General features: G+C 35.7%; 1 protein-coding gene across 2 annotated transcripts in view; it reads right to left on the bottom strand.

Annotated features, from left to right (window-relative positions):
- Positions 1-16,145, bottom strand: part of SMCHD1 (structural maintenance of chromosomes flexible hinge domain containing 1) — a 120,580-nt gene that overhangs the window by 36,244 nt on the left and 68,191 nt on the right. For both annotated transcript variants that reach the window (XM_043443864.1, XM_043443865.1), the window contains exons 30-37: positions 14,591-14,716; positions 9,166-9,245; positions 8,771-8,928; positions 7,088-7,203; positions 5,415-5,479; positions 2,084-2,171; positions 1,328-1,459; positions 277-426 (exon numbers count right to left, since the gene is read on the bottom strand). In XM_043443864.1, the coding sequence (XP_043299799.1) occupies positions 277-426; positions 1,328-1,459; positions 2,084-2,171; positions 5,415-5,479; positions 7,088-7,203; positions 8,771-8,928; positions 9,166-9,245; positions 14,591-14,716 (915 nt within the window). The remainder of the gene's footprint in view (positions 1-276; positions 427-1,327; positions 1,460-2,083; positions 2,172-5,414; positions 5,480-7,087; positions 7,204-8,770; positions 8,929-9,165; positions 9,246-14,590; positions 14,717-16,145) is intronic.

Here is a 16,145-nt window from a genome sequence, read left to right as displayed (position 1 = left end):
CATGATTATACTGTCACTGAAGTTAAAACAATCCAGTCACAGAAAAAAGTCATCCACAGGGGAAAAGAAAAATACGGTCTTTCTTTCTAACAGTAACAGTCATCATGGGTTCAATGCATAATAGCTCAGAACAAAAATCAAAATAGCTGATTTTCCAATTTAATGCTATAATTAGAATATCATCATAGCTATACATACAAAAGAACAAGTATAATAATATTGTGGTTTAAACTATTAAAAACCAAAACCTTATCTACTAGAAGACAAAAATATTACCGTGATTTCAGCTGAACCTTTCACAAAGGGAAATTCAAGCGTTCTAATTTTCCCATTAAAGAGAGGTATGTCATCTTCCTCATTAGAACCTTTAATGGTAGCCATTACAGTGCCAACCAAATCAACTCCAGTATGATTGTTGTAGTCATCCTTAAAGTAAACAATGAAAAGTTTCAGAAAACTAATTAAAAGAAGCGGGGGAAAAAAGATCAAACACAGAGATGGACATGGGAAAATCAGAAATATGACCTATTTCTAAAGTTCCAAATATTAAATCACCTGATCCTTCTTACTTCAAACACAGAATTCAGATATCAGAGTTAGAGCTCTACAGGCAGGCAATAATCCCAAAAACCATAAAAGAACCAAAAGTTTCCACCTAGTACAATGATTCCCAACTTTATTAAAAGGACTCACATTTAAAAAAGTCTTATGTACCTTCAGCATCTATTTAAGATCAAGGGAAAACCAGTTTAAGAACCACGTAAATTTCATGGTCTAAAACAGAAAAACACACTGAAGGTGTTAACAACTCTATTAGCCAAATTTTTCAAAAAACGAAGTCCCACTAGTGTGTTTTACATGTTGTTAATATTTTTAGCAGCCCTATTTTTGCTTACCTTCTGGGTAACCAGAAAGTTTTAAGGAGCTCATTATGATCAGTCATGATGGCAAACCTCTTCAAAATACATACTTAATTACTTCCTGCCCCTCATTGAAATGGACACTGAAGAATCGACTTACTTAACACATTCATAATACTTACATGAAATAGTGGATTAAAGATAAACATTAGTAAAGGTGGGCAAATTTCTGCATTTTTTAATCACTTCTACTTAGTATATCTGGATTTATTTTATGTATAATTGAATTCACTCTCTATTTGTATTTAAGTATAAAGATACTGATAAGCATTTCATTAACTTGCATAAATTTTCCCAATAAACTTAAACAGAATAATTCAGATAGGATTCTACAGTAACTGTCTTGCACCTTGAAACTAAGAATAATTTTTGTTACCCTTGGTAATTTGGAAGTAAATAAACATTACCGTGATACGAAGATACAAATCTTTGACCAGGGTCCTACTGGCAACTGAGCGAACATTTGAAACAGCTGGTGTAGCTGGCTGAACTTCAGGAACTAACTTTACAGGTTGATTAGGTAGAACATCCACTATAATCTAACAAAAGGAGCATTCTAATTAACAACACATTAATGGTTTAGTATTTAAAGATGAAGAAACAGAGCATATCCTAAATAAAATGAAATACTACCTTCCAAAACATATTTCCATTAAATTCTTAAAACCAATCAACTTTTAAAAAATGAAAATAAAAGGTGTAACATTAATTTTTGAATGTTAACCATTTAAAAACAAATTTAGAAACACTTTACATGTATTTGTTAAAAAAATTTAGTGCACTAACAATAATGAATGGAGATGATGTATGTTAAAACTACCTTAAAACTTCATTATCTAGAATCCTGAAATGTTATTAATTGAAACATTTTCACATACAACTGAGAGGAGCAACCCTGTCCATGATATAGATTAAAATGTTTACTAATCAAGTCCTCCATATAAACAAGGATAAAAAAGTAACTTCCATATCAGGTCAAGTTTAATCAACATAATTTAAGTATATATTATTCTAAAATTCCTGAAGATGGCATTATTTATACCTTTCATCCAATAATCAAACCACTTTTAAACAAAACACTTCAAACACTTCACTCCTCAACCAAGTAAGAAAACGTGAAGCTAACTAAAGCTAACTGCCATGCATAAAAAGAGTAAACAAACCTGCTCACTGTTAAGAATATTTGTTTTATCCATCGTAAAACCAAACTGGATACAGTATGTCCCCACCTTGTTAGGAATTGCTTTATCCCTAAGTTAAGAAGAAAGAGATAAAATCACTGGTAACTTTTAAATAAAAGGGAAAGAAATTCAAAGCATTAACATTTCTTTTCTTTCCATGAAAAGTAAATGAGTAAAAAGAGAGTTACTTTACTACATTCAACTTCATTCATCAAATACTTCCTACAATATCAAGCTTACCATCAGTCCCTCTTACCCAGACATTCTATCACAAAACATCTACAACAAAAACTCTGGATGTGGCAAACATTGAATATAAAGTTGATAAAGTAGTAAACACAATAAATGCTGAATTACATATCAAATGAATTTAGTTTCATTTCCACACAAATTTCCATCTCAGTTTTATATTTCAAGTTTATAAATTATCCAACTGACCTTATGTTGCTTTGTTTTCCATTCATATGTTCTAAATAAGTAACTGTAACTATATATGTATAAAAGATATTTATTGTAACTAAATTACCAATAAGGAACTTAGTAAGAGGTAGACTTGCTAGGCCACAAACACAAAGAATATATAAATGATGGAGCAGTCAAATAAATAAATAAAATTTAGGAGTGAAACAACTAACTATATACCTGTATCTATCCATATATATGTATATAAAGGGAAAGTAACACCTACTGCCTCAACAGATGATGAAATCTAATGTCATTCATGATAAATAGAAGTTCTTTTAGTAATGATTACAAATGAACAGCCTGATAACGATACCTACCCAAAATAAAGACACTAAAGCAAACATCATACTTATGAGTTAAATGCTGAATGTCCCTTTTGGACTGGGGGGAATGATTTTAGAATAATCATTTTCATTGTATCCATTCAACATTTTACTCTTAAGTCCTAGCCAGTGAGGTACAGCAAGGAAAAGAAATAAAACAACCAAGGATTAGAAAGCAGTAAGCCTATCATTATTCACAGAGATGAGTGTGTAAATACCTAAAACTTCATTTTTGTTACTGGTGTGTAATAAGATAACAAAACTCAAAATAATTTTAGTAATAAAATCTAGTAATATATTTTATTATATAGTAATCTTACATTGCCTTGATAAGTGCACACAGAAAGGACTCAATTCCAGTGTGATTACATTAGATTCAAATGTGTAATTTTCAATAACAAAAACCCCAGAAGGCAAACAGACAGTAAAGTATGGGGAAAATAAGTCAATCAAAACTGTCCCTGAAAAACATCAGGAGGCTGATATACTAGACAAGGACTTCATTTTAAAGATGCTCAAAGTATTAAAAGAAGATGTGAAAAAAGTCAAGAAAGTAATGTAAGGTGAAGACCAAAATATCAGTTAAAGAGAAAACTTAAAAAGAAACCACACACACAAAAAAATTAAAATATTCATATCAATGTATGACAAAACCCCCCCCAAAAAAAAAAAAAAAAAAAAAAACCAAAAGCAAGTTCTGCAGCTGAAATGTACAATAACTGAAGTGAAAATTTCACTACAGGTATTCAAAGGGAGATTAAAGTATGTAGAAGAATTAATGAACTTGAAGAGAAGACAGTGGAAATAATACAGTTTGAGGAACAGAAAGAAAAAAGATAGAAGGAAAGTGAACAGAGTGTAAGGGACCTGAGATGCATCAAGTGGACCAACATACACATTGTGGCAATTCAAGGAGAAAAAAGGGAAAAGGATGGCAGGGACAATTTTTGAAAAACGGCTGTTAATTTCCCTAGTTTGATGAAAGACATTAATATAATGTCAGATGCTCATTAATATAATCCCAGATGCTCAAGGAATTCCAAGTAAGGTAAAACTCAAAAGGACCAAGACACACTAACACAAACTTTCATAGGACAAAGAAAAAGAATATTAGCAGCAGCAAGAGGAAAGCAAATCATTATATACAAGGCATCCTCAACAAGGTAATGAATTTCTTATCAGTAAGTTTGGAAGTCAGAAGGCAGTAGGCCAATGTTCTCAAAGTGTTAAAAAAGAAACTGTCAACTAAGAATGTTACTTTCACGGCCGCCGCCACCGCCATTTTGGAGCCACCAGAGCGCGGCCGCGGCCCGCGCCGGTCCTCGGGCGCCGGCAGGCCACGCCGGATCTGTGGGCGCAGGGTCTGTGGGCGCCTAGCCCGCCGGGCCCATGTGCGCGCGGCCTGCCCCAGGCCGCCCGGGCTTCGCCTCCGTCCGGTCCCTGGCCTCTACCCGGGCCTCCGAGGGGCAGGTGAAGAGATTATACATCTACTGAATGAAAAATTGTTTCTTAAAGTTGCATATACTCCAAGAAAAAATCCCAAATGTTTTTATATTTTGCCTAAATATAAAATTTAAACAAGGAGTTTGCACAGGAAAAAAAAAAAGAATGTTACTTTCAGCAAAACTGTCCCTCAAAAGTGAGGGAGAAATTAAAACATTCTCAGAGAGGAATCCCCTGGCTGTCCAGTGGTTAGGACTCAGTGATTCCACTGCAGGGAGGTAGGAGACCGGGGTGGGGGTCGGGGGACAGGGTTTGATCCCAGGTTGTGGAACTAAGATCCTGCATGCCATGCAGCATAGCAACATTTTCATATGAACAAAAGCTAAGAGAGTTCATTACCACTACACCTGGCCAAGAAGAAATGGTCAAGGGAGTCCTACAAGGTAAAACAAAATAATAATAGATAGTAACTTGAAGCTATGTGGAAAAATAGGGATCTCAACAAAGTTAAACACACAGGTAACTGTGAATGCTGGTATTATTGTAACAACAATTTATAATTGTACCTTTTGTTTTCTATTTGGCTTAATAAACTAATACATTTAATGAAATAAATCAATTTATTAGTTCAAAAGGCAAAAAGACATTTCTAATAAATGAAACCTTAGACACCATGTATCCAAAACCATTTACAGATTTCAAAGTACAGAAGCAACACTTAAAGTCACATAGTTAAATTAAAAAAACTAGTTCAGTTTTTTTATTTTGTAAGATCTTAAGTTTAGAATTATAGAAATCTCCTACATAATATTATAAATGCTCTGACAATAGAATTCTTCTGAAGTTTTTGATAGTTCTGAAAGCAAATATATCTATTACAACAATCTTTCCCCAAATCATTTTGCAAATTTTGTAGACAAAATATTTTCTCAAAAAATTTCCTGACCAAAAATTTTTTAAAAAAATAACATTTTCTATTTGATCATAAAATATTTCTCCTTAGCTAAACAGGCACATGTTGCCAACAATGATTAACTATGTAACAAAATATGCATTAAAATATGAAATGATTTGAGAAATACCTGAAGTAGAAGCAGCCATCTTCTTTGTCATTATCCTTTATTTTATTACAACTAAATACTTCTACCTAGAAGGAAAAGTGGCAAAGGAGAAGAGGAGAGAAATCACAAACATTTAGCATAATATATTTAGGATAGAAACTTACTTTACCTTTACCAAGTGTGAATCCAGATCACATGTGCATTGATAAATACACACAAACACATGTATACATATATATATATCTTTATCATGCGTGTGTGACACAAAAGTGAGATTAGTCATAATGAAAAGATATACCATTAATTATTAAAGGACATATAACAGATCTTAATGGTGGTGACATAATTTTAGATAACAGCAGCTTGGTGGGACTCATGGTATAAATTAAGGAAGCTAGTTTCCTAAACAGATGATTAAACTGAACCATAGATCCTAAAAGGCATTATTAAATCAGGACCCCTGATATAGTTTGGTTTATTTTCCAATTTGAGATTTATTTTAGTTTGGCACTATCTTGTATGGTAGCCCATAATGACTACTGAGCACCTGAAATGTGACTGGTTCAGATTGAGGAGATGTAAGCATAAAATACATAGCAAATTTCAAAGACCTGGAAAGATATGAGCATGTAAAACACCATTATTAAATTTTAAAATACTGAGTACATGGTGAAATGGTAATTTTTTAATATATTAGTTTAAAACTATATTAATTTTATTTCTTTTCAATGTGGCTACTAGCAGAATTTAAGTATCACATGTGACTAGTAATGCATTTCTATTGGATTGTGCAGCTTTAGACTCTCAAACTGTCTGTCCACTCCACTACTCTGTACTCTATCAATCGTATTTCTTTCTCTCACTTTCTGTATTATCTCTTTTTTAATTAAAGCCTTTAAAAGTTTAAATTTAGTGTGTTGAAAATTTTTTTTTCACTCACCATGAAATGTAGGTATCAAAATATAATTCATTACATTTGGAATTAAAGTGTGGTGTGTTTTTTTTTCCCCCAATTATTTTTATTAGTTGGAGGCTAATTACTTTACAATATTATAGTGGTTTTTGCCATACATTGGCATGAATCAGCCATGGATTTACATGTGTTCCCCATCCTGAACCCCCCTCCCACCTCCCTCCCCAATCCCATCCCTCTGGGTCATCCCAGTGCACCAGCCCTGAGCACTTGTCTCATGCATCAAACCTGGACTGGTGATCTGTTTCACACTTGATAATATACATGTTTCGATGCTGTTCTCTCAGATCATCCCACCCTCGCCTTCTCCCATAGAGTCCAAAAGTCCGTTCTATACATCTGTGTCTCGCTTTCTTATCCATTCGTCTGCTGATGGGCATCTAGGTTGCTTTCATGTCCTGGTTATTATATACAGTGCTGCGATGAACATTGGGGTACACGTGTCTCTTTCAGCTCTGGTTTCCTTGGTGTGTATGCCCAGGAGTGGGATTGCTTCTGTATTATCTCTTAATGATACTTAGTGGTTTTCTGTCTTGTGCTACTGGTCTTTAGACTTATTTCTGAAACATACCCTGGTATATTTTTTAAAAATCTAAGTGATGGAATGGGTTACTTTCTAGTTCTACAGGATACACACACTGCATTTTATATTAAACTACATTTAATTTTATGTTAAATCTAAGAGCTACTTTTAACTTCTAAAATGCTTTCTATGACTTACATTTGCTGGCGGTCGGTTCCCACTGTTTGCCAGTTTCCACATTTTCATGGAAATACGTGCTGGATTAATATTTTTAATGATACTGTCATCTTCAGAAATAACAGTAATCATAAAATCTGTAATGGGGAACATTAAAAAGTTATTTTCTTTCTAGTTCAATTAGTGGATTTGGTTAAATAATTGTATGTCTTCTTTTTTTAATTGTATGTTTTAAAGCATACATCTTGTTTAAATGTTAATAATAAAATTCTGATGAAGAAATAAAACTATTTTCAATTAGTCTTCCCCAACTATTTGTCTACAGAACTACACAATCATAACAGGCACTGGATATAGATCAATAGTGCTACACCTCCCACAGAAACCTAATGAATATACATCTTTGATCCTTCAGTATTGTAAAGATGCTGATGCACAACTGGCACGTGCTTGTATAAACACATTGTGTTCCTAGTTCATGCCATAAATGATGCTGTAAAGCGAGAAAAAAACCCCACATCTTTGCCATTAATAGTCCTTTGTCTTATTTTCACAGTCTGCCAAGCAAGACCAAAAAGGTTAGACTGTGTTATCTGCAGCACAGGGAACTATATTTAATATCCTGTGACAAACCATAATAGAAAAGAATATGAAAAAGAAAGTGTATATGTATATGTATACATGTGTCACTCTGCTGTACAGCAGTGATTAAGACAACACTGTAAGTCAATTATACTTCAGTAAAAAATAAAAAGAAAAGTTAGACTGAAGACAAAGCAATCTAGGTCAAGTGGTTACAAATCTATATACTTTATGTAGTCTGCAAATACAGTGTTTACTTTCTTTTATGATTTTTCAATAGCATACCATAGTTAAACTAGTAATATTCCCTTATATTTATCATCTGTAATATTCATTGGTCATCTATTACAGTTTTTACACAGGAAATAGGACTTATCTTCTCGAACAGATTTAAAAATTTATGTACATACATAATTATTTCAAAATATTGTTAAATTTCAATTTAAACTTTCTCGTCTGCTTCTTTTACTGCACAGGAATTCATCCATTCAGGAAAATCAAAGTCTTCAAGAAAATGACCTATGCAAAGCAAATGTAATTTCCTATTGACTTGACAGCTGCCATATTACACAAGAAACATCTGCTTAGGTGATTGTCTCCTACATTAGACTGAACTCATTGAAAACTGCCATGTTCATTACTGGAACTAAGAACCTAGCATAGTGGGTGGACACAGCAGGTATTCAGTAAATGTTTGTTGTTACGAAGTGTCTTTAATCATAAATTATGTGATGCATTTCTATCCAAATTAAGTTGAACAGTCCTCAATTTCGTTTAACAGTGCTGCATAGTTAGTGGAACACACCCCCGAAGCTCCTGCCACTCAGTACTTCATTCTTCTTTGGCAGAATCTCACAGTTCAGTGAGTGAATAAACACACACTGAACCACTTTAAACTATTAGCTTATACATGAGCTTTAAGTTCATTCTTGACCATTAAAGGAATGTAGGATATAGAGGAGAGGGAAGACAAAGCTAAGCCTAATATTCTTTCTTTGCTATTTAAAAGCCCACAACATGATTGCTTTTTTATCACGCTGAGCACCTGGGATAAATAATTTACCCTGTTAATCTGAGAGACAAACTATCACCACAAATTTATTTTAAAACTGAATTACTCACCAGTGAAAATACCCCCTGCTAAAAAGGAAGCATCTTTGTCATATTTAACATTGATACGAATGGGTTTTTCAGGGTCTGGAAGAATCATTAACTTAATTACGGGTCCTTCTATGGTATTCTTGTTATAAATGGCTTTAACCTGCATAATATGTTCTCCTCTAAAAAGAAAGAAAATGGGAAAGAGGGGGAAGGGGTTCAAATTGTGTTAGTTATAATTAAAAATTCTGAGACAATTTATACAAAGTTTAACTCATTTAGGAAACCTCTCTACTCCTGTCTCATTCCAACTCCTGACTAACACTAAATAGATGGCTATGTATTACTCTTAACTTCATCAAGTAATAACAAAAATCAATCTCTATAATACCAATAACTATCAAACTTTCAGTTCTTACCTAGGGGCAAAAACACTGAACACTCCCAAATTAGCCCTGCCCCTTTCATCGGTTTTATGCTGTTGGTTTGAAGGAGTGAGCTAAAAACAAAACAAAACGGTTAATTAGAAAATTCTAGGAATCAAATTCTTTTCCTCTATTACTATTTAAAAAGCTACATTTGCACATACTCTAAAATCTAAAATTGTCTAAACTAGCTGAAATAATATAACATGTAATCACACAATCCAAAGGATAACAATCATTCACGCTGATCAGTTAAACTAGAATTTTCTGTATTTCAATTCTTAAGTTGCAGAATTCAGTGTTCACTCTTTCATTAACACTGCTATACCAAGTGAAGTTTGGTCACATAAATACAGAAGGTATATGCCAAAATCGGGGGGTTGTGGGAAACAGTGCAGGAGAAATAAACATAAATACACATACATAATTTTAAGTCAAGGCATAACACCATGTCCATGTTAGTTACTTCATCCTCTTAATGTTTACACAGATGTGTTTCTAAAATCTTTGTTGCAATACTACCATTGTAGTGATAATTAAACTTTTACTTTTAAATGATTAAGAATTAGTGGACACACTTCCTAATCACTTGTTAGAAGAATCTTTCAGTCTTTTGCAGATGCTTTTCTAAAAACGAGGATCATACTCTTATTTGGGGTACAATATAATCACTGTTTAACTCTCTTAGAAGCAAACACTAAGAACAAAAGTAAATTCGAAGACTGTAGTAGCAGAAAATCAGATTCTCTCCTAAATCCTAATACTTAACTTCTGTTTAACGGAACCTAAAGATTAGGTGATTATGATACATGCAAAAAAAAAAAAAAAGCAATAGTTGGAGAGACACAAGTGAGAAAGAGTGATTTAACTGCTAAAATAAAACACTGCGTTTGCATCCGTCTCATTTACCTTCCAATCTATCCTCTCTCAACCTATCTTTTTCAGTCTTTCTTCCATCTGGGTCCTAAACCTTTGCTGCTAAGCCAGAAGTCAGTCTTCTATTTCAGGCTATATAACAGCAATACTGTAGTCCTTTTTGACAGGTGTAAGACTTTTGACCCTTTTTACTTTACCTTGAAAACTAGTCCATGTGGATGACATAGTCATTCCTGGTACTTTAACCTCCTGTATAGTTTTTATTTACTTTTTTTTTTTTGGACTGCACACGTGGTTTACAGGATCTTAGTTCACTGACCAAGGTGCACCCATGCCCCCTGCAATGGAAGCAAGGATCCCAAGCACTGGACCACCAGGGAATTCCCTTCTGTACAGCTTTACAGGTAAACAAGTTGAGTCCTGTGAAATCCTTACTGAAATTGTTAACTAATTTCAAGAGAACTGTGTATTTATATAATACAAACTGTTCGTACCTACTAAAATTATAAAATCTCTGGAAAGATACTCAAGCATGGCTGAATATACTTCCAAGATCTCTTCTCTGTATCGCCTGGCAACAACCTGGCTAGGACAAATGAGTTCCCTTTAACCAACAAGAAAAACTTGTCAAAACACAACCTTGCAAGGGCCTGACAGCATCTTCCCCTTCCCCTTGCAGGAGGGCATCCAACTTTGTGCAAGACATCCAAAGTCTCCTCTAGATCCTAACCTGACTATTCCAATACTTGTGTTAACAACTGGTACCTAACCCTGGTACCAGACAGAATGTGGTCCACTGGAGAAGGGAATGGCAAACCACTTCAGTATTCTTGCCTTGAGAACCCCATAACAGTATGAAAAGGACACTGAAAGATGAACTCCCCAGGTCGGTAGGTGCCCAATATGCTACTGGAGATCAGTGGAGAAATAACTCCAGAAAGAATGAAGGGATGGAGCCAAAGCAAAAACAACACCCAGTTGTGGATGGGTCTGGTGATAGAAGCAAGGTCCAATGCTGTAAAGAGCAATATTGCACAGGACCTGGAATGTTAGGTCCATGAATCAAGGCAAACTGGAAGTGGTCAAACAGGAGATGGCAAGAGTGAACATCGACATTCTAGGAATCAGCAAACTAAGATGGCCTGGAATGGGTGAATTTAACTCAGATGACCATTATATCTAACTGTGGGCACGAATCCCTTAGAAGAAATGGAGTAGCCATCGTGGTCAACAAAAGAGTCCGAAATGCAGTACCTGGAGGCAATCTCAAAAACGACAGAATAATCTGTTTGTTTCAAAGGCAAACCATTCAATATCACGGTAATCCAAGTCTATGTCCCGACCAGCAATGCTGAAGAAGTGAAAGTTGAACGGTTCTATGAAGACCTATAAGACCTTCTATAACTAACACCCAAAAAGATGTCCTTTTCATTATAGGGGACTGGAATGCAAAAGTAGGAAGTCAAGAAACACCTGCAGTAACAGGCAAATTTGGCCTTGGAGTACAGAATGAAGTAGGGCAAAGGCTAATAGAGTTCTGCCAAAAGAACGCACTGGTCATAGTAAACACCCTCTTTCAACAACACAAGAGAAGACTCTACACATGGACATCACCAGATGGCCAACACCGAAATCAGAGTGATTATATTCTTTGCAGCCAAAGATGGAGAAGCTCTATACAGTCAGCAAAAACAAGACCGGAGGCTGACTGTGGCTCAGATCATGAACTCCTTATTGCCAAATTCAGAGTGAAATTGAAGAAAGTGGGGAAAACCACTCGACCATTCAGGTATGACCTCAATCAAACCCCTTATGACTATACAGTGCAAGTGAGAAATAGATTTAAGGGACTAGACCTGATAGACAGAGTGCCTGATGAACTATGGACGGAGGTTCGTGACACTGTACAGGAGACAGGAATCAAGACCGTCCCCAAGAAAAGGAAATGCAAAAAAGCAAAATGGCTGTCTGAGGAGGCCTTACAAATAGCTGTGGAAAGAAGAGAAGCGAAAAGCAAAGGAGAAAAAGAAGAACAGTCCCACCTGAATGCAGAGTTCCAAAGAATTACAAGGAGAGATAGGAAAGCCTTCCTTAGTGATCAATGCAAAGAAATAGAGGAAAACAATAGAATGAGAAAGACAAGAGATCTCTTCAAGAAAATTGGAGATACCAAGGGAACATTTCATGCAAAGATGGGCTCAATAAAGGACAGAAATGGTAGGGACCTAACAGAAGCAGAAGATATTAAGAAGAGGTGGCAACTATACACAGAAGAACTGTACAAAAAAGATCTTCACGATGCAGGTAATCACGATGGTGTGATCACTCACCTAGAGCCAGACATCCTGGAATGTGAAGTCAAGTGGGCCTTAGGAAGCATCACTACGAACAAAGCTAGTGGAGGTGATGGACTTCCAGTTGAGCTATTTCAAATCCTGAAAGATGATGCTGTGAAAGCATCACTGATGCATCAATTGATGCATCATTGAAAGCATATTGATGCTGTGCACTCAATATGCCAGCATATTTGGAAAATTCAGCAGTGGCCACAGGACTGGAAAAGGTCAGTTTTCATTCAAATCCCAAAGAAAGTCAATGCCAAAGAATGCTCAAACCACCACATAATTGCACTCATCTCACACGCTAGCAAAGTAATGCTCAAAATTCTCGAAGCCAGGCTTCAACAATACATGAACCATGAACTTCCAGATGTTGAAACTGGATTTAGAAAAGGCAGAGGAACCGGAGATCAAATTGCCAACATCTGCTGGATCATCGAAAAAGCAAGAGTTCCAGAAAAACATCTATTTCTGCTTTATTGACTATGCCAAAGCCTTTGACTGTGTGGATCACAACAAACTGTGGACAATTCTTCAAGAGATGGGAATACCAGACCACCTGACCTGCCTCTTGAGAAATCTGTATGCAGGTCAGGAAGCACAGTTAGAACTGGACATGGAACAACAGACTGGTTCCAAATAGGAAAAGGAGTATGTCAAGGCTGTAAATTGTCACCCTGCTTATTTAACTTATATGCAGAGTACATCATGAGAAACGCTGGGCTGGAGGAAGCACAAGCTGGAATCAAGATTGCCGGGATAAATTATCAATAACTCAGATATGCAGATGACACCACCCTTATGGCAGAAAGTGAAGAACTAAAGAGCCTCTTGATGAAAGTGAAAGAGGAGAGTGAAAAAGTTGGCTTAAAGCTCAACATTCAGAAAAGTGAGATCACAGCATCTGGTCCCATCACTTCATGGCAAATAGATGGGGAAACAGTGGTTGACTTTATTTTTCTGGGCTCCAAAATCACTGCAGATGGTGATTGCAGCCATGAAATTAAAAGATGCTTACTCCTTGGAAGGAAAGTTATGACCAACCTAGACAGCATATTGAAAAGCAGAGATATTACTTTGTCAACAAAGGTCCATCTAGTCAAGGCTATGGTTTTTCCAGTGGTCATGTACAGATGTGAGAGTTGGACTAGAAAGAAAGTTGAGCACCAAAAAATTGATGCTTTTGAACTGCGGTGTTGGAGAAGACTCTTGAGAGTCCCTTGGACTGCAAGGAGATCCAACCAGTCCATCCTAAAGGAGATCAGTCCTGGGTGTTCACTGGAAAGACTGATGTTGAAGCTAAAACTCCAATACTTTGGCCACCTGATACAAAGAGCTGACTCATATGAAAAGACCCTGATGCTGGGAAAGACTGAGGGCAGGAGGAGAAGGGGACAACAAATGATGAGATGGCTGGATGGCATCACCAACTCCATGGACATGGGTTTGGGTGGACTCCAGGAGTTGGTGATGGACAGGGAGGCCTGGCGTGCTGCGATTCATGGGGTCGCAGAGTCGGACACGACTGAGTGACTGAACTGAACTGAACCTAATCCTGAGCTTCCTAGTATCCAAGCACTATGTTTTCCCCCAAACATTACAAGGCCATGTTCATGCTTGCTCATTTCCCTAGAATAGGTCTCAGTAGAGGTCCAACAGCTCTGCCCAGGTAGCTCTCCAAATGGTAAGCAGAGCACAGCTACTCATGCGACTCTCTTGCTTCACCCTTAGAACTTTTAAGTTTCCCAAATAACGCCTGTTTCATAACCCAGACTGCAGGTCATTGTATCTAACTTCATTCACCTTGTCAACATTACCCGTTCCTAATCTGAAATTCAGATATTATTAATATTGTGTAATAAACAGTCCTAATTAGAGACTGCTGCCTCTTGTTACACTGTCTGCAAAATATAAACTGTACTTCCTCAAAATAACTATTAAAATTTTAGACTGACAAAGTAAGCAACAAACCTGGGCAAACTCCAGGAGAGAGTGAGGGTAAGGGAGGCCTGGAACGCTACAGTCCATGGGACCACAAAGAGTCAGACACAACTTAGGGACTGAATAACAAAAACAAAACTAAGCGATAGTGAAGATTATAAAAGGCTATTAAAAAAAAAAAAAGGTAACACCTAGACATGATGATACTGAGAATGAAAGCCAAAATTTTAAGTGAGAATTATTTAAGGATGTTTAAAACTTACCTTTAAATTGTTAGCTTTTACAAGACTTATTTTAACCTGTGGCACAGGTGCTGGATTATCCCACTGATCACAAAGTTGAACAATGAGAGGATTCTGCAATTCTCTTCCATTAATCACTGGAATGGACTAAAACAGACACAAATCTTTTAAGAAGCACTAAAACATGCCAAACAATATGATTACTATTAAAGTGAAACAATCACTGAATTCATCTGTTTTACTCACAAATAGCTCCTTTCATCAATTAAAATAAACTTCTGAAAGTCAGTTACATTGTCACTAATAATCCTCTTCTTATAGAATGATTAAAAATTTAATAAAAGGGAAAATATATTTGACATTACTGGCTTCCAGAGCCAGTCAAGAATTCTGAAAATTACATATTGCAAGGACTTCAATGGAAACAGAAATTTATCTTAGGCGCTCATATTTAGCATTGGTCAATCTATAGTCTAACTTCTCCATCAATTGCTGGCACTCTGTCAAGTCTACATGAAGCAGTGTGGACAGCTTTCCAGCTCCTAGTCAAATAGGACTAGTCATGGATAAACTTAAACAAGACAGTGTAGACTTAAAATGACTTTTGCTTTTCCCTTAATCCAAGTAAGGCCTGCGTAACTCCGGGAATTTGTTTGCTGACCTAGGTATATCAAAGGAAACTCATTGTCAAGCAAGAAACCTGTTAAAGTCCAATCCTCTGTGTCAGATGTTTAAAGTTAAAGAAAAAAAGAAGATAGGAAAGACATAACTAGCAAAAAAGGAAAGTGATTTATCACCTCTCCTACTAGTAATGTTCCCTCTGCTTCCTCCATCCCTCCAATTATGTTAGGAGGTTGCTAAAAAGTGGGAGAAACATCAGTAATGTGTTAGGAACATTTTTTAAAAAGATACCCTTGAAGCTGGTTTATGCTTGACTAGCAAAAAATTTTCATGGACAGACTATATTCTGTGTGCTAAAGTTTATAAAAAGCCTGAATACACAAGAAGTGCTGATGTTTCCAAATGTAAACACATCAGGGTCTTTATTTATAATTACATAATTGTCCATCTATCAAACAGCAACTACCTGTAAAGAATATCTTCCAGTAAACAGCTTACAGCCCAAGCTGTTAGCTGAAAATTCTTCTGGGTAGTGGTGGAGAAAGGAAATAACCAAAATCAAATGTTCATGATTTGCCACTTATTAATACTGTCATGCAATATAACATTTCAGAATTTGTTTCTTCATTTATAAGGAAGGACAATACATAATAATGTTGTTGAAGATTAACTGAGAATATATATGTATATTTATATAATTTTTCTATTTATCATGCTTAGGTGTTAAATTAGTTCCCCTTTCTATTTAAGATCCTGTGTGTCGAAGAGGGAGGTAAGTCAAAAATTAAATTGGAAAATTCTAAGAAAACCACATATTCAATGATTACATTTTCAGCTTTACCCACATATAACATATCTCTTAACAGAGGAGAATTAGTTTTAGGTTTTATTTTTAAAGCTTTTGGATTTCAATGATATCTGCAAATAAATCCGATAAATTTTTGAGTTAACAAGC

The sequence above is a fragment of the Cervus canadensis genome, chromosome 23 (assembly GCF_019320065.1).
Source record: "Cervus canadensis isolate Bull #8, Minnesota chromosome 23, ASM1932006v1, whole genome shotgun sequence".
NCBI classification, from domain to species: domain Eukaryota; kingdom Metazoa; phylum Chordata; class Mammalia; order Artiodactyla; family Cervidae; genus Cervus; species Cervus canadensis.
The sequence above is the reverse complement of the archived record's forward strand: the minus strand, read 5'-3'. Positions and strand labels throughout refer to the sequence as shown.